Below are 20,220 nucleotides of genomic sequence, written 5' to 3'. Positions count from 1 at the left end.
CAGCATGGGTGGTCTTTGTGAGTATTGATTCATCCATATCATCACTCATCCTCATTGTCACAAGTAGCCAAAATTGACAGAAAAGTGATGTAAAATAATGCAGTTCGATCAATCAATTATGAGTATCAGAGAAACATTCATCCCAAGTAATATCAGAGTTTTACTGGATACTTTACAATTTGGCACACACAGAAGATGTACCATGTAGAAATTTTAGCGAAAAATGTTGGCTTGACCAGGACTCAAACCTGGGTCTTTGGTATACCATACCATTGCTCTACCAAGCGAGCTACTGGGTGTGTTAATGAAACTAATAATTTCAGTAACTTTTCTTATAGTGAAAATAAAACATTCTGGATGTACTCTATAATTGTAGCTTAAAATATTTTTTATAGTCTTTGTAGCTGAATTTTGGCAATTTTTTAAATGATAGTTTGCAAAATTTCAGCTACCATGTTTATTTACAGTTTAATGGTGGCACTATTTATAGTTTAACATGTTTAGCATTTTGTACAATTTTCTACACAAAATGTTTACTATTTTCGCCTATAAAAAGTATTGAATTTTAAATGAAGATGTATGTTTACAGTTTACATATTACATTTCTTTTCGTATGAGTTTGGAGGCACATAATGGTTCGGATCCCACTTTAAACTGTAGGCGCAGCCTCGATTAGCCTTACTGTGCATAAAATGGACTTTAAACACCAAATCAATCAATCAATCAATCAATCAATCAATTTTCGTATGAGCTTCACTCCATCAGTACATATATATTTTGTTTCCTTTTTTTTCCTTTCTTAGAGCTTAATAAACACCGTTAAATGATTATGAAATTAATGTACTTTCACCAAAAGTGATTCTGATATCTACAAAATCCTTATGTGCATTATTCTATAAATTATTTAGTTAAGGTGATTTTTTTTTAAAAAACACTTGATTTAAATCAATCCACCTTGTGGTCAAGCATTAATTTTTTGCTAAAATTTCTATATTCTACTGAATACAGTGGAACCTCGATTTTACGTTTTGCATGGACTATGGTGAAACAACTTAAAATGCAGGAAAATGTCAAATACAGTAAAATTTTACATAATTTTCCTCTATTTAGACTGTGAAGGTTGAATGTATAATGTGGGGAAAATGAAAAAATGGGTAACGTAAAATCGGGGTTCCACTGTAGTATGCAAGTGTACTTGATGAGAAAATCCTTTTGCATCATTGAAATTTTACAAAACCTACATTTTGAGACTTGTGTATGTTTCACCTTTCTTTCCCATAGGATGAACCGACATCAGGGATGGATCCCAAAGCCCGGCGCTTCCTGTGGATGTGCATCCTGAAGATGATGCATGAAGGACGATCGGTCGTGCTGACTTCTCACAGCATGGACGAATGTGAAGCTCTGTGCACAAATCTTACCATTATGGTTAACGGGGAGTTCAGGTGTCTTGGAAGTGTTCAGCATTTGAAAAACAAGTAAGATTTTTCTTATCTGTCACGTTTATATAGGGTGACCAGACGTCCTCTTTTATCCGGACATGTCCTCCTTTTTAGGTGTCTGTCCGGCGTCCGGGCGGATTTTTTAGAAATCGGTAAATGTCCTCCTTTTTTGGAAAGAGTATGGCATCGACCATAGCAAACGTGCTGCATAGAGAATGCTTCCACACATAACGATCATCAAATCACTTGGGGTGCTTTAAGTATTCGAGCAATGCTCATGTAGCATCTGGGAGCTGAACATGATCACTTTCCCGACTGAGTCATTACTCATTAGTAGGGGTGTGCGGGATCCAGAAAAGTCTGTTTAAAAAATTCCCGTTCCGATCCCGACTTCAGGAAATTATTTTCAGACATTCGAGATCCCGAGCAGTTCGAAACTTCCGAATGGTTGTTTTAAAAAGTGGTTAATTCTTGATGTTTTCTGCATTATAAGTGTCTTGACACTTCTCTGAAATTGTTAGCTTTTATTTCAGAAATCAAAAGAAAGGGAAATGACGTCAAATTCGCGATATCCACAGCGTCGGGAATTTTTTATCATTACCCGTTCCTGAAAATTTCTCGGGAAATTACGGGTTTTACCCTTCCCGAGCAAAAAATATTCTGTCCCGCACACCCCTAGTCATTAGTATGTATTATTGTAACTCGTTGCTTCGCAATCTGAGACTTGTGAAACACACGTAATTTGAGCAGTTCATTTTTGATTGACTTATATGGTTTATTTTAATTCCCTATTCTGACACTTTTGCTAATCACAAAGATGAGGATGAGCGATGATATGATGATTTTGATGAAGGGACACTCACCAAGAACACCCATGCCCAGGCTGGGATTCGAACCCGGGACCTATGGAGTTGTGGCACTGTGTGCTAACCATTCCGCCACAGAGGTCGGCCAGTTCATTTTTGAGTCATACATACGCGATACAGAAACACGTAGTGAGAATTTTGATTATTAAGTCATATTTACTTTTATGAAATAACGAAGCGAAAGTGTAAATTCATCAATGATCTTACAAAAAAATATCCAGCTTATAGAGGATGGAAGAAACGAATATGAGGTAAAGTGTAAGGTGGCTGTCACTTTCCCCTCCTGTTGAAAGAGTGCAAAAATGTTCCTGCCATTAAAATCATATTTCATGACACAATCTAAACTACCTAAAATTTAAGTTCTGTTTTTGGAAATAAGTTAAAGCGAAGCTTACTCTCACATATGCATTCTCTTATGGGGATATTGCATTCTAATATCCAAGAATTGTAAAAAGAGTAAAATTCTGTGCTTCAAACTATAGATATCAGGGTTGCTACGCGACTGGAAAACAGGGAAAAGTCAGGGAATTTGGTTGGTCAGGGAAAAGTCAGGGAATTTGGCATATTTTCTGGAATTTACGTGCATTTTGGAGTTGCAGGAGAACCAGTTACAAAATGAACGAACGGTTCATTTCCACTTCCGAGTTCGGTTCTTGTGATTCCAGTCCCCCCAAAAGATTCAGTTCAGAAACTTGTTCCTCTCGTCATTATGACTTCTAGTCTGTTACATACAAAATTATGGTTCCTTCGCATTTCGATTCTATATTTGTTCACTCTCGGATATAGGTTCTTGGATCCGTTCATTGTGCAACTCGTTCTTGTGAACGTGTTCAAGACCGGAATTTGGAGAGGCGTGAGATATTTCCTTAGAGAAGAAGCTATTCAAGACTAAACCTACGCACTAGCCATCCTCAGAATTTCTTGCGGAAAAAATGTTGCTTTAGCTTTGTGTGTGGTGAGGAAATTTCCTTTCTTCAAGAACACACCCGTTCGGAACCAGTTCTCTTTTGATACGTGAAGCGGAGCAGGTTGGTGTTCGGACAGTTGATTGGTTTTGGATCTGCAATAAAGCTTGAAGAGCAGAATTTCACGTAACTGGCTGTGGTTGACGTCACACTGGATGGGTGCGGACGCCGAGTAAAAACAAAGGGACTCACTACTTCGTTCCCCCCGTGAACCCGTTCTGTGAATTTGAGTCCTTCGTTTGCAACCCATTCAGAAGCAACCTGATCAACTAGTTCATTTGCTCGTTGTCGTAGTTTTTACATTGCAGAGATGTGTTACACCCGAGAAATTAGTGATTTTATGCAGTATCAGTGACGCCATTATTCGAATATGCACGTGTTTTGTGCATGTAGAACGAATTTATTTTTTAGAAACTGGTGCGAAATAGAGGAATTAAACGTACGCTGGTCACACATCGTTGTTAGGTTAGGAATGTTGGTTTGATGCCGATAGTATTGTTTGCGTGTAGAATGAAATTATGCTGAAAAGTGGTGAAAATGAGCCCAAGTTCCTTTTGTTTTATTACTTATTTATTTATTTATTTAATTGAAACACAACAGGCGCATGCCCAATTACAGTGTTCAATATGGGATGACACCATTACATAAACAAGAACATAACTAAGAAAATTAACAATAAATATGAATGACGCAATATACATTTTACATTTAAAAACAATTGTGAGAAGAAATTAATTATTAGATTATAGAAGCAAAGGGAACACAGAGACAATACAATAATAAATGAAGCTAAACTGTTGGATATAACCTTACAAGCTGAATGAAAACCAAAATTCAATGAACAAAACAAAACAAAACAAAACAAAACATACAGAAAATTCAGCGATTAGATCTTATGTTACAATTACATTTAAATAGGTCTACGCTTGGATTATTCTTAGAAACTGAATTAAATAACTTGCACATTCTCCTCATGGGTTCAGCTTCGGTCATTTTGGTTCTTCCAAGGGGGATTTGAAGGAGATCAGTTCTGGGCCTTAACATACAGTTTGGCACATAAAAATTTAAATTCGACAACAGATTAAAAGAATCTATTTTACCATTGATAAGCTTGGAGAGAAAAGTTATTTGACTTGTTTGCCTCCTTTCGTCGAGTGACGGAATATTAAAGATTTCGCGTAATATGTTGCTAGGAGTGAGTTTTGGATATGTACCATCAAGTTTAAATAGTAGATATCTGAGAAATTTATTTTGAAGCTTTTCTAATTTTTCGATATCTTTCTTGAATTGCGGGTTCCAAACAAGAGAAGCATATTCGAGTTTAGATCTGACGAGCGTATAATATAGCAAGAGAAATGTTTCCTTTTTTCTAAATTGATGACCCATTCTCATTATAAATCCCAAATTTCTGTGAGCTTCGCTTAAAATGCGGGCAATATGTGATTGGAATGTTAACTTTTGGTCAAAAGTGACCCCTAGGTCGGTAACTATATTCTCACTTTGTACTAACACATTAGAAATAGTGTATGAATGTTGAATAGGGTGTCTGTTGTGGGTGAATGATACAAGTTTACATTTCTTTAGGTTTAGGCTGACTTTATTAATTTCACACCACTGAAGCAAGTTATTCAGCTCTTCATGTAATATTGTACAGTCATCAGCGTTTTCGATATTTTTGTATATTTTAACATCATCAGCAAAGATTAATGTCTCACATTTTGTGAGTAGTTCTGGCAAATCGTTTATAAAAATTAAATATAGCAAGGGACCAAGGTTCGACCCCTGTGGAACTCCCGAACTGGCCACGAATTCGGTTGATCTGCAGCCTTGATACATGACATATTGTCGGCGGTTCTGCAGATAGGAAGAAAGAAGGGTAATAAGTGGAGGAGAAAGGCTATTGTTGGCAAATTTCTGTATTAATATATCGTGGTGAACTGTATCAAATGCCTTTGAAAAGTCTGTATATAAAACGTCAACTTGCCCTTTATTAGCTATACTGGGTGCAATGTAGTTTGTCAGTTCGACAAGATTGGTTACGGTTGAGCGTTTTTGGACAAATCCGTGCTGTTTGGGGGAAAGAATGGGTTTAATATGAAAATATATATGTTTGTATATTATCTGCTCGAAGAGTTTTGCTGGTACTGACAATTTTGCAATAGGCCTGTAGTTACATATGTCAGCCTTATCAGCGGCTTTGGGAATCGGACAGATTTCTGTTGTTTTCCATATTGCTGGAAATCTCGAAGTTCTGACAGCCAAGTTGAAAAGGGTGTGAAGAGGGTACTTAAGAATTTCCGAACATCCTTTAATTACATAAGGGGGGATTGAATCAGGGCCGGCGGATTTTTTAGGTTTCAGTTTTTTAATGGCTTCCTCAATTTCATTTATTGATATTTCAGAGATATTTAAGATACTAGGAAGTAAGTTCATGTTTACATTAGGATGCGGATCTTTGTAGATAGATGGTTCTTTGGAATATACGGATTCAAAATACTTTGCAAAGAGATCTTGGATACTTTCATTATCGTCAATGGTTTTATCATTATACTTAGTTGGCTGCACGGGTGGATTTTTTCTTTGATTTTTAATGAAGGACCAAAACTGATTAGTATCGTGAGCAAGATTGATTTCTGAAGTTTCAATATAGTTTTGGTAAGCTTTACTGATCTCCCATTTTAATTTCGTTCTTAAAGTTTTATACTTAATTTCGTGATGTGTTACATTTCCCATTCTTTGTTTCCATTTTTTGTGGTGACGTGATTTTGCTTTCAGATTTTTAATAATTTCCCGCGTGAACCAACATGGGTAAGATTTTTTTTTTTTTTTTTTCACGATTTCATCATGCTACAAATGCAACTTTTACATGGTTCGATTTCGATTTATGTCTGTTAACACATACTCCAGAGTTTTAGCGATTACTTAAGATCTTGTCAATATATGCTTTTGTGGTTAGGTTAGGAATGTCAGGTTTGGTTGTCTTAGAATTAAAATAAAGATCCTGAATGCACTCTACTAAAGTTCCGATTTATTTCTACATTCATTCCCACTAGTTTACGATACTTACTGTTGCTTGTCAACCGGAGAATACCTTGTCCGTGGGAAGCGTGTATGATTGAGTAAGGTCATTTTGAGTTGTTTTTTTTCAACATAAATAACTTTTTTCGAATTCAAATAGTGTTCATTATTTTAAGGAAGGTTCAAATTTTGTTTCACAATGATTGCCAAAATTCTATGATAATTAGTATTCCTGCTAGGAAAATTTGAAAAAAAAATTATAAAACATTCGGAACTGTTACCTTTTAACCTTTTGCCGCCCAAGGCCTTTTTCACAAGTAAGCCTCTATTGCCCGAGCCGATTTGAAATGCCGAGTAAAATGCAGAGTTTCAATTAAATGAGTGTAGATCGGAGGCTAATTGCCCTAGAGAGATGAGTGATATACCGTTGTACGTGGAATGAACCAGAGATTCAGATTATATGAATTTTTTGAAAATTCGGCGTATATGTGGCGGGGGGAGGGGGCTAACTCTCAAAATTCCAAAATTTCGGAAAAAAATTTGGTTCCCCCACCCTCCCCCCAAGAAAAAAGTACATGACAGTGTCGACATGCACATGGAAATGATCGCTGACATGTAAGGAACACAAAAATATTTGCATTATTATCATATGACCAATGTAACTTGAGTTGTACCCCCAAAAGGAATGGTCGGGATGCCACTGATTCAAGCTTCAAAATGCAGCGGTACCTTGAAATGACTATAGCTCAGAAACTAAATGCCCTAGAGATATGAAAGATATACCGTTGTACGCAGAATGAATCACAGATTTAGACGATATATAATTTATGCACATTCGGCGTATATATGGAGGGGGAAAGGGGGAAATCCCCTGAAAATACTTTTTTAAAAAAATGGGGTTTCGCCCCCCCCCTGCCCCCCTCCGAAAAAAGGATATGAAAAGTTCAAAATGCACATAGAAATTATCGCTGGCATGTAAGAAACAGAAAAATATTTGCATCATTGTCGTATGACCAATGTAACTTGAGTTGTACCCCCAAAAGGAATGGCCACTGATTCAAGCTTCAAAATGCAGCAGTACCTTGAAATGACTATAGCTCAGAAACTAAATGCCCTAGAGATATGAAAGATATACCGTTGTACGCAGAATGAATCACAGATTCAGACGATATATAATTTATGCACATTCGGCGTACATGTGGAGGGGGAGAGGGGGGAAATCCCCTCAAAAATACTTTTCTTAAAAAATGTCAAAATGCACAAAATGCAAAATTTATGCAAATTTGGTGTATATATGGAGGGGGAAGGGAGAAAACCCCAAAAAAGTATTTTAAAAAATTGTCACTTCACCCAAAAAATGTCCTCGCACTTGGGCACAAAACGACACCTATGCACAACATTCACAGAGGAAAAGCTAGAACGTAGTGACAAATGAGCGCCAATTCTTGCAGCTGCTTGAAATTCTATTTTTAGACAATGCTGGGTAACCCCTGTTGCCACTTGTGCTAAAAAAAAAAAAAACAAAGGTTTCCTTCAGCTCGCTTCGAAATTCCATTCTCACAACGCAGATTCAACAACCAGTCTTCCTGATAAACAAGCTTCCTTCGAATGCACTTAGCAGGAGGGAGTGAAAAGCATTGCTTTAGAACAACAAAGCTGGTCTTCCTTTGTCGGCAAAAAATTGACCTTGAAAAGAGATGCAAAAGAAGTCCCTTTTCCCACCTTTCCCCCTCCATTTTCATGAAGACAAAAAAAAATGCAAAAAACATTTCTGTTAAATACATGTGTTAGGAACAATATAAAAAAATAAAATCGAAATTCTAGCCAAAAATAGAAAAGTTATAACGTAAAAACTACGACCTTGACACAGCGTCTCGATCGAGACGCTTGGTCCCCTGAGGGTTACTTTTGAGTATCTCGTTCGAGACGCTTGGGCAGCAAAAGGTTAAAAGACAGATTTCGATGTTTTTCGTAATATAAAATTGGTTCCAGCATGTGGAAAACTCAAATAATGGAGATATTTGATTCAAAAGTATAGCTCGCGTATATATTTTTTTAGGTGTATGGTTGGTCACTGGCCCCATTCAAGTTCTGAATTTCCGTAATATGTACTATTTTCAATAAATTAAAAAATATAATCATTAAACTTATTGCATATTTTCTAAAGGTACATGACCTAATTTTCTGTTGTTTCTCATTTGTATTGATATAGGCTAATTGAGGTTGTACGTATACAGATTACATTGTAAAGCTTTGATATATGCCACATTTTTTTATTGATTTTTTTATACCACCTTAATTGTAATGACTTAGTGAAAATAGGGAAGTACAATAGTTATTTTTTTTTTCATTGAATAGCATTATTTTAATCACTTGGTAAATTTTCAGCTAATAACTGTGTATATTCATATTCATAATAATTAACGTGCCTGCATATTTAATTGAAAAACATGAGGTTCAAAAGCAAAAATCATGACGACAAACATGTCTGGAAAAATTTTATTTCTGGTCTGGAAAACCTGGAAAAGTCAGGGAATTTCATAATCAAAAAATTGTAGCTACCCTGGATATTCTTAATTATGATTGTCCTGTGCTACAGTAATACGATTTGGAGATTGCTTTCGTTGCTTAAAGGTAATAGGAAATTATTTAAAAAATCATCAGATTTATATTGATTAAATTATGAGTAGGGACCGAATACTTGAAGAAAGCACAATAAAGTGTCTAAAATGGATTTGGGTAAATGAATTGGGTGTTTCGGTATCGTGAAATAACTCGAATTATGTCATTTTTCAGAATAACACCGAATTTTGCACTTTAACATGAAAAACGTCGCGAAATATGCAATATAAACTAGGGATAACACTTCTTTTGTTCAAAAAGTACTACCTGAAGTGCTATTTCATCTGTCGTTTCTAGTCAGCTGGTGAAAGTTCGATTAAATCGAAATTGTCACGCTTCATTATTGCAGCTTGGTGCAGTTATGACTGACAGTAGGTTATTTAACCTCTTCCTGAAATAGAATTTGCTCGGGGCGGAAGGGGATCTTCCCAGAAGGGAAAATGATTAGGAACGGGAAAATTTTCAGGGAGAAGCACCTTTTGTGTTTCGGGGAGGGGGAGAGGTTGTGTATGCGAGTGTGCGTACACAAAACGCCTAATTTGAGGTCGCAGAGGGATTTTCCTGGCATTGTTGGAGAAAGTTATATGTATGACTATTTTCAAAGATTTGGGTGATATCATTCAATAAACATTTCATATTTACTGGCTGATGAGACGAAATAGTTTTCCAAATGGAAGAAATTTGGTAATTCCTAACAAAGATAACCCTTCATTTTTTTTTTGTCATTAAAACTAAAATTTGCCTCAATTTTCCAGAACTAAAGCAATGTGAAAATCTTAATCATAGAAGGAACAGTAAGTATGCATGTAAAAATAACCGATTTTAAATTAATAACACCGAATTTTGACCTAAACCGCGAAAAATAATACCGAATTGCAGTAAAAAATAACATCGAAATTCAGTTGAAAATAAAACTAAAACTTCAGGTCCCTAATTATGAGTAATGGCAAATGAGTTGCCATTTTTTGCGTTGTCCTCTTTTTTATGACTTTGTCCTCCTTTTTCACCATGCTCTGTCCTCTTTTTTACATGTATGTGTCTGGTCACCCTATCATGCTTAATATTTACCTCTACTATATGGTACACAAAATAGTTCCATTGGAATAGAATAATCTATACACCCTCACTTGGGTAGTACTACCATTTTCAAGCCCAACCTAGTACAGACTTTTAAAGGAATCGAAAGACACAGATCAGTACATTTCATCACAAAGTTCATTTCTCCCCACAATTGTTGCAAAAATAATGATAATTTTGGATTTTGTAGTATTTTCAGGATATTTAGACTCTTTAGATATTTAAACAAAGGTATGCTGTGGCATTTTGCAGAATACTCAGGACTCTTGAAAAGCATTGGCCCGTATCTGTGATTAAATTCCAACTGGTCCTTAACAATATTGATACAAGTATAGCTCTTGTCTATTCTTACGGCAGGCGCTCTGCATGCTGGCAAGGAGAGTGGGGAATACGCCACAGACCAACCAGACAACAGCGGTGGCACCGAGAGTTACAACGTGGAGAGGAAGTACTATGTGCACCTCATTCTACAGGTTTCTGGGTTTATCGATCTGGATTGGTCGCTTCCCCACTTCCCTTGCCAGCATGTAGATGTAGAGCACCTGCTGAGAGACTGGACAAGATCTATAGCATCAGGTGCCTCACTGATGGGATAGTGGTAACGTCATCACCTTGTAATCTAGGGGTCCCAGGTTTGATACCTGGTGGAGGTACATAGTAGTTCGAATCCCACTTTAAATTGTAGGTCCAGTCTCTCTGTAGATTAGCCTCTCTGTGCATAAAGTGTACTTAAAAGAAATACTCAAAAACAACTGGTATCAACCGATAAGTTAAAAAACTCGAAAACAACTGTTATCAACTGATGCCATAATATTGTTCTTACCCATTAGAGAGCCAACCATATTTGGTACAAGGTACAGATATACCTAACATCTAGTTGTCTCCTGAAGTTCTCCTACATGTTTCTTCTGGGACTTGACAAGTTCATTGGAGTATCTTAAAGAACCCACCAGGGAAATTTGGAGAAAATGTGGAAAAGTTAAAAAGAAGTGCTGGCTAAAAATTCTGATTTGATTGTTTTGCAAGCTATTGATAAAGCATGTAGATGATGCTCAAAGAGAAAAGGCAGAGTTTGACTGTGGATAATATGAAAAAATTGTTATGTATTGTGTAACAAATTGTACATAATTCATTTTTCAACAAGCAATTTTTGCGAACAGAACAAGTTTTAGTATTACAATAATTAGTGGATAATGATATATATAAAAATGAGAGTTTGGTTAGAAAATTAATATTTTGTTGTTTTATATACCAGTTAAATTTCTTATGATTCTTTTGAAAAAAATATGTAACATTTGTACCTAATCAGTACTTTCCAGGAATTTTGAACAATTTAAGTTTCCTAGAACCTAGTTCAGGATTTTTCAATCTTAATTTTATGATATTTAGAACCTACTTTAGGATTTTTAGAGCATTTTAGGAGCCTAAAAGCACACTTTTTTTTTTTTAGAGTCTAACAATCCAAGGTCTAGTTATGACTTCTATTTGTTTGTAGGTTTGGCGGAGGCTACTTCTTGATAGTTCATTGCAGTGTGTTGGCTCTTGAAGCTGCACAGGAGTACATTGTTGCGAAAGTCCCAGGGAGTCTGTTTCAAGAATTATGCCACGATCAGATGAAGTTTTTCATTCCTCAGCAGTTTGTGAAGCTCCCTGTCATCTTCAGGGTCATGGGTGAGGGCTTGCAGAAGGATATTATCAAGGATTTTTCAGTGAACCAAGTAACGCTGGAAGATGTGAGTTCTTTGCCTTTTTTCTTTTAGTTCCTTATGATTGTGAAGTTCTGTCTAGGTCAGTGGTTCTCAACCTTTTTCAGTTCGGGACCCACCTTGAAGGATATTACACTTCATGGGACCCACATGCATGGAGGCTGGCAGAATTACTTGTAGGGGTGTGCACTCAGTTTATAATCATATTTTTCTTTTTCTTACATCGAGTACTTTAAGCCGGCCTCCGTTACGGAGTGGTTAGCACATCGCGCTACAATGCCAGGGGTCCTGGGTCCGAATCCTGGCCTGGGCATGGATATTTGTGAGTGTCCATTCATCAATTTCATCATATCATCACTCATCCCCATCTTCGCAAATTAGCCAAAAGGCTGAAAAAGCGAAGTAAAATAAAGGAAATCAATCAATCAATTTAATCGAGTACTTTAACCATTCGCGTCATATGACGAGCAGGACTCGCATGAACCTGTTATGACACGTAAGTCGCATGACGAGCTCAGCTTGCAATGCTACACTGCTTGATACAAATGCATGTAGTTGAGTGTGTAGCTCATAGATGTCACTTGTATTCATTCTAAAACTAAGTCCAGATATGTGATGTTTGAAATTCCTTCAGTATGGCGCCATTCGATGTGTTTGTGTAGAGTAATAAAAAAAGACATTTCTTTGTCATGTGTAGCTCTCCTCAGCTGCCATTATGGCATTGTACAGTTGCCAGAGTACGCTCTTCGAGGTCAACCTTCAGCCAGCAACACCCCCATGAGACTGCAAGCAAAAGCATGGGCCCACTTTCCAATGCATATTCTCCCCACAGAAAAAAAAAATGTAACCAAAAGGTGTGTTGTGTGCTACAGTAGGGGTAAAAGGAGTGAAAGTGCTTGGCAGTGCAAAAAGTGTGGTGTTGCTCTTAACTTAGAAGAATGTTTTGAAGTCTACCACACTCAAGAATCCTATTAGGAATAACAAATTGGTAAGATCGTACTTTCAATACCATGTATGCAACATTTCAAAAAAATAAGATTAATAATCAGTTGATTTTATATTATTTTATGTAGGCAATTTATTTTAATTTAATTTTGTGCTCCACACTGCCACACTACGGAATTTAAATATGATTTCTTGATCAACTCCGAAGGTATTTAAACTTGACGTCAATGGGTTAAGAAGCCCTCTTTTATGCTTGCTTAAATAAATTACATATACGAGGTGTGGCTAGAAAAAAACCGGACTGTTGCTACAAAATCTTTTATTGGTAATTTTGTACAATACTAACATTATCCCCTTCAAAGTACTCCCCTGAACTTTCGATACACCACTCCATACAAATCTTCCATTTGTGGAAGCAGTGCTGGAAATCATTTTCTGAAACCATGTTCATGACTTCCGTCACTTATTTTCACAGGTTCTATGGTCGTAAATCTGTTGTTTTTTTTTCAGCGCTGATATGACCTTTGGGAATAAAAAAAAAGTCGCACAAAGTGATACCCGGCGAATAGGGTGGATGTTCTAACACTGGGATCCCATGATTGGCCAAAAAAAGCCTTGACTGACAATGCCGTATGGACAGGAGAGGAGCATTGTCCTGATGAAGAATCCATGACTTGCTTTTCCACAAATCAGGTCGAAGTCTTCTTACTCGCTCACGAAGGGTTGTCAGCACCTTAATGTAATAATGTTGGTTGTTTTGCAATAGCTCGAATACTCAAGTGATGATCCTCTCGAATCAATTCACCAACATTTGCAATGTTTGATTCCGTTTTCAACGTTCAAGGGTGTCCAGGACGTGAGTCGTCCGCAATCACTTCTCGTCCCTCTTTAAACCTTTGAAACCACTCAAACACTTGCGTGCGTGATAAATACTCATCTCCGTATACTTCCTTCAACAAACCATAAGTTTCTGTGGCGGATTTTCCGAGTTTCATAAGAAACTTCACATTGATACGCTGTTCCACTTTCACACTTAACATGTTTCCGATGGAGCACAGATGTACGGTTCACTTCGTCGACAAGCTACAGCGGAACTGAGCACCGCACACCCTGGGAAATCACACAGTCGATAGGCAGGATATCACGTTATACACTCATGCACCGCTTGACCTTGACGCGCTTGCCATTTGTCAACAGCAACATCAATCCGTTTTTTTTCTAGCCACACCATGTACTTCATTCTAGGAAAGTAAATATGTAATTTGAAAGACTAATTTACTCTAGTCTAACATCTAATTAAACGCACATGCTGAAATTGAAAAACAAAATGTTTTACTCACCCACCTAATGTGACTAATGTGCGCAGTGGTAGAACACGAATAACAGAATTGTAGAGCTTAGACTACACACAACATGGGTTGAATTTATTGTTAAAACAATATATCTTAGTGATTTAAATGTAATGGGTTTTTAAGGCAAAGTAAATAAACTTTCGAGTCTGACTTCGCGACCCACCAAACACCCCCTCGGGACCCAGCAGTGGGTTGCACCCCATAGGTTGAGAAACGATGGTCTAAGTGAACTCCTTTACAATCTCTTAATATGGAAACAAACCACTTTTCAGCAGATAAATATGTGGCAGGAGTCATTCATTACAAGGAAATGTCTAGGCTTAAGCTCACCTTGCAATATAGTTATTAGCACATTTACTCAAGTACCCTGTGCCCTCAAATAAGCCATGCACCTTGATTTTAAAGGAAGGTTTGTTCCCCTGTGAAACTACCAGGTTAGCATTTTTATAGCAAAATATTATTTCCACCATCAGTTGTAACAGGCACTGTTGTGTTTTGCAACACAAACAACCAGTTCTTACAATAACATATCTAATTAAGAAGAAGAAGACACATTTTAAATTGATGATAAATTTTAATATTTTTATCTTCAAAGACATCCAGAAGTCCTAGAAAAGAGATTTCTTTCTCACTTTATTTTTTGCGTATAAAATACTGATTACTCATATCCTACACTAACATTAACTCCTTGAACCCTAAGTACCTTCACACAGGGTTTTTTTTTTTTTTTTTTTTGAGAGAGGGGCCTGGTATGGTAAAGGAGGGGATCGGATAGACCATAACCATTTTTAACCTTAGTTTTGAAGGTTCTTCAAAGACAATAATTGTAATCAGGGTCCATTTTACTAGAGGGCAGGGGGTGCTTTATTGAATTGGTTTATTTTACTTAGATTTTCTGCCATGTTTTGATACTGGTTGATGATGCACCTTGCTTGAAATCTCACCAGAGAGAGCTTATAGTTAGGTTGCACCTGCTTTGTAATACTTTGTTAGTAAAACTAATTAGCCTATGTTTAAAATTAAATAATTAACACTTGTAAGTGGTTATAACACTTTTTTGGGACTATTGTTCTTAATTTTACCATTGCCTGCCAAAAAGGAATGCAAATGTTAAGAATTTTAGGGTAGGTTGTAATGATTCCATCACACTAGTAATTTTCTCCTGATTGTACATGGGTAAATCAAAGCATGTTTTCTTACGCAGAAAAACAACAATTACATCAAGAAAAAAAATAGTCATCTATGAATTCCAATGACACTGTACTATATCTAATCCAAAACTCCTGCTCACTATTAAGAAAACGTAACTTTGTTCTTTTTTTTCCAGACATTCTTGAAAATAGTAAGTGACCAAGTCCAACCATGATTCTGAAGATAATTTTGTAACACAAGAGAGGTAAGCAACTTACGTTTTGTTTATTATACTGGTAGGGATATTTTAAGGCATGTCATTTACAGAACAACATTTGTGGTATTTCTTTAGGGAGCTTTCAGACAGAAGTGACAATGACACTTGAAAACCAACCAACCTTCAGAAATAAGAGCAATCTTTCATACCAAAGTGACACGACAAACTGCACATATCACTAGCATGTCACTTGGAATGTGATGTTTTCTCAACATCATGCATCATAAATGCAGAGAACCTTAGTACTCACATTTTCTGCAAATCTGTTTTTCATAGTTCTATTAATTTCAGTGGCCACTGCTACTATCCTCGTTGGTGGCACTGGTCACTGAAATTAATGGAACTATGAAAAACAGCTTCACGAAAAGTGAGTACTTAGGTTCTCTATATTTATTTACTACCTCATCTCTCATTTCCCAAATATGAATCATGCAGCATGTTGCCTTGGTGTGCTGGTAGCTCATGCACAGTGAACACTTTCTACTTGATGGAGCCTGTGTCATTTGTCACTTCGATGTGAAGCTTGTCGCTTCAGTTTGAAAGCTCCCTTACAGTGTTTCATCAACTGAAGAACCATATCACCAAGCAGGGTGATTTCACAGGAAATCATGTGTGTATGCTATAACACAATTATTTATTTCCCATGACCAACAGACGAAACAAAGAATAAAAAAAGTTGTAGTGTTCACACATTTGCAAAATAAAGTCCCTACCATACTGCTTTGCATTGCACAAGTTCTTAAACACCCTTCGCTTTTGGAAATGCTATTGATACTGCTCCTAGTTTCTTAATTAGCACATGGGCCTCCCAATGCCGCAGTGGTAATGTCACCATCTTGTAATCAAGGGGCCCTGGGTTCGATACCCGGTGGAGGCACATAATGTTCAGATCCTAGTTTAAACTGTTGGTCTAGTACCAATTAGCCTTTCAGTGCATAAAGTGCACTTAAAAACTCAAACTTAATTAGCACCCATAATTGAGTCCCATGCCAATGCTTGAAAATTGTAATAATTAAAAGTTGTTCAAAATATTGATTGACCAGAAGTTCTGGAAAGGTTTCCAAGCTTTTGGAAGCTAACTTCACTGTCATCTTCAAGGCAAAAGTGCAGTGCAGTGTGTCAAGCTGGTATATGTGTGTTTGGAGATGGAGGTTGCTGGTGAAGATGGCGGACCAATTGGGAGCAGTCTGCTGGATCCACTCTGCTGGTTGACTATCGTTAGCCAAGTTGGGTTCATTCACATCCTGTGTCACAATTGAGATTCTACTTTTCACCATGAATAGCTATTGATTCTTTGAATCCCAATAGTTTGATGATTTAGAGATTATTTCTGTACTGCTGAAATCTGTTCAGTGGCCCCCATTGATTGAATGTTTCACTAATCCAGACGGAAATTGTTAATGCAACTCGTGTTCTCTGCAGTGCTGTTCAATTGTCCTGCCCATTTGACCAATGTATGCTTTACCACATTTGCAAGCAGTCCAATAAATTCCAGCTGTTTTAGTTAATTCCTAATTTGTCCTTGTGCTTGTGTAGTAGGCTCCTGATCTTCGGTAGCCATTTGTGCATGGTTTTTATATTGTGTTTTGTAACAATGTGGCTTACACACAGTAATTCTGGAGACTTTTCCGGTGTATGGTAGGATGGCTATCTTCTGGTCCTCTGCTTCATCCCTGTTTCTTTAAATATTTGGATTCCAACGTTAAGTTTTTGTTCCGATAGCTTAGTGACTAACTTCATAGCATTGTATTCAAGGTTTTTCAGATTCGATTCTGCTGTTGGTACATTGGTGGTTGGGATCCTACTTTAAACTGTAAGTCCAGTCTATTGATATCCAAATCAGTAGTCAGTATTAGAGCTGATCCGAGACCAGCTGATACTTTTCTGGCATATTGGTCTTTCACAGGCTCTGCAAAACTGCCACGTGACATTTTCGCGGAGTCTAACTATCCCGGAAATTAGGTAAAATTCAAACTTTCTTTTTATTTTGCACAAAAACTGTATTTCTTTATTACATAACATCTATTCATGATTGGGAAAAGAGAGACGCGGTAGTATATAAATACGGAGAAACTAGTACTCACTTTTATTTTAATATTCTGATGTAATTTGTGAATATTCTTAAGAAATTTCTTGGTAAATTCATGCATATAATTGGAGAAGAATATTTACACACCAATATTGATCAATATTTTGAACAAACCTTAATTATTGCAAATTTTTAAGTATCTGTAAGCAAAGTGGTATTGGCTCAGCCCTAGAAAGTATGTATGGAATTTTTGAATGTATAGAAAACTGAATTATCAGTTAACTTTTACCACTTTTTTTTCTGGGACCACTTAATCTTTAACACATATCTGTCTCAGCTGTGAGACACTATTTATTAGAATTAATTTTAAACGTTTTGTATAATTAGTGCATAAATTCTGATACTAATGTGTAGGGCTAGGATTTTGATGCAAATGCATCTTTTTTTGGTAAGGCAGAAACGTTGCATAAGTAGATAGGAACGTGTTTTACATGTAAGTGAATAAATTTGGATGCCTTTGTTAGAGCATTTTTGCATTTTTTACCCTTTTTGTTGTAAAGGTCATTTTTTAAACTTTTTAAACTGTTTAAGTCATTTTTCTGGTTTTTCTTGTATGTACGCATTGCTTGCATTGTAGATTATTTTCCTGTAGTTTACAGTTATTACAAGCATAAGAAAACAATTTTTCGTTGTGACGTTTCAGGAGAACACACTCTCCCTTCATCAGACATTTATTTTCATTTTGACTAAAGATACAGTGATAACAATAGTTAGCAATTTTTTAAACCAGAAGAATCCGTTATATCCCAGACATTCAACTCTATGTTTCCCGTCAATCTTTTTAAAACCCTTCTCTTTTTAATCAAATGCTTCTCTTCGATGATGTGAGCTGACAAACCTGTTCTTGGGTTTAGATTTATAATATCCAAATCGTGTTTGTGGCATCTTATTGCCATTTTCCTTGCTGTTTGTCCTACATAATCCTTGATGAAGGGAGCGTGTGCTCTTCTGAAACATCACAATGAAAAACTGTTTTCTTATGCTTCTAATAACCGTAAACTACAGGAAAATAAATCATTTTTCTGACTTTTAAAAGTCATCTTATGCATTTTTCTACATTTTGGTGAAAGAAGGGGCATTTTACATGCAAATGTAACCCTTTGACGGAGAGAGGTTCCGACTCTCGTCTCATTGCCTTCAGCGCAGTTCTGAATGACTGTGTTTGAAGAAACAAAGAAATTCTGCGCAGAATTTTTTATACAAGCTGTTGTGTAACAATTCAGCTCAATGTAATTTCCCCCTCTATCAGTAAATACATTGTCGCCGAATGGATTATTGTTCAAAATTCCTCTTTTGTTGCCTTTGAAGGTCGGTATTGTAGCGTTGTTGCACGTGCATGTGTACTTAGAGAGCATGGAGATAGAACATATTATTTTAAGATTGTAGTGGACAGCAACAACAGTGCACATGTAGGTTCATTGAGTTCATTTCCTGTAGATAGTTTTCTTGTGTATTATCATTGACTTTTGTGGTCTGTATCGGACATTTTGTCAGGGAAGCAATTTGCACTCTATGGAATTGAAAGTGACTTAACAGCAAGTGATATTGTTCATTTCAAGTATGCTCCTCTTGTGTCTGTGGAAGTCGAGAGAAGTTTTTCCATGTACACGGTGCTCTTGTCCGACAACCGACAATCATTCACTTTTGAAAATTTGCATATGATTTTTGTTGTGTACTGTAACTCAGTACTTAAAGTGTAAAAGATGACCAAAAAGTGAACTTTCTTACTTGTACTACCATACGCAATGAACATGTGATAGATACTGTAACATTAATTTGTAATTTGAATTTCTCTTGGTAGTTTATAAATTTGTTCTGCAAATCCTTCAGAATTTTTAGGTCATTTTTCTAAGTGTCTATAGGTCATAAATGCATTTTTTAAAGGTCATTTTTTGGCAATTTTAAGGTCATCAAAATCCTAGCCCTACTAATGTGTAATAAAAGTCACTTTTCACTCACAATAATATATTTCTGTTATAGGTTTAGAACAAAGCTTTGAATAAGCTTGTTTAATTTCTATCATTTTAGAAGAAAACTGTGATGCAATTGAACTTGTGATAATTTTCCAAAACCAAACTGTCTAAACTTTAGTTCCAAACAAAATTAGGAAAAACACTATCCTCCATGTTCTTGTGTGTGGAAAGAAGGAAACTGTCTCTCTGCATATCATGATGGCACAAAATTTAACTTTCAATTTGCTACTGGTTTTAATTATGAATAATATTAGATACATTAACTGCCTTTTATTACAATTATTGTCAATTGTTTTGTTAATAAAGTATTTAAACCTTTTTCTTTTGGCAGTTCATTGCTCACTACAGTACTTATTTTTGATGCCATGCATTGCTTTTTACTATGACTAACACTTGTAATAAATGTGTTAGTAATTCATTGCACAGTATGGTTTCATTTCTTTTTGCATGACATTTGTTCACACCAAATTGAAAAATGCACGATATACATGTATCAGTTAATGCTGTACATTTTGTTACTACACATTGAATTAATATTAATTTGCTAGTTTGTGAAAAGATTCAAGTGAAATGATGTACATCTCTCATGGCTGGACTACATTAATCTTATGTCCTATCGTCTACAATGAAAATATATTCTTAAGGCTTGACTTATGCCAGAGCAGCTGTTTTTTAATTTTCCTTTCCTTTACAAAAAACTGCTAGGGTATTCCAAAATCTCAAAAATTACAGGTGCTTAGAATTTCCCCTAGAGCAT

The 20,220-nt window shown here is 36.3% G+C and overlaps 1 protein-coding gene across 3 annotated transcripts in view; it reads left to right on the top strand.

Moving 5' to 3' along the window:
- LOC145998960 (phospholipid-transporting ATPase ABCA1-like) overlaps positions 1-19,724 on the top strand; it is a 171,424-nt gene extending 151,700 nt beyond the window's left edge. For all 3 annotated transcript variants that reach the window (XM_083135804.1, XM_083135796.1, XM_083135812.1), the window contains 4 exons: positions 1,282-1,478; positions 11,486-11,723; positions 15,321-15,389; positions 19,471-19,724. In XM_083135804.1, the coding sequence (XP_082991930.1) occupies positions 1,282-1,478; positions 11,486-11,723; positions 15,321-15,359 (474 nt within the window). In that variant the 3' untranslated portion in view covers positions 15,360-15,389; positions 19,471-19,724. The remainder of the gene's footprint in view (positions 1-1,281; positions 1,479-11,485; positions 11,724-15,320; positions 15,390-19,470) is intronic.
- The last annotated feature ends 496 nt before the right edge of the window (positions 19,725-20,220 follow it).

This window comes from Lepisma saccharinum, chromosome 1 (assembly GCF_977018435.1).
Source record: "Lepisma saccharinum chromosome 1, izLepSacc3.1, whole genome shotgun sequence".
NCBI classification, from domain to species: Eukaryota; Metazoa; Arthropoda; class Insecta; order Zygentoma; family Lepismatidae; genus Lepisma; species Lepisma saccharinum.
The sequence above is the reverse complement of the archived record's forward strand: the minus strand, read 5'-3'. Positions and strand labels throughout refer to the sequence as shown.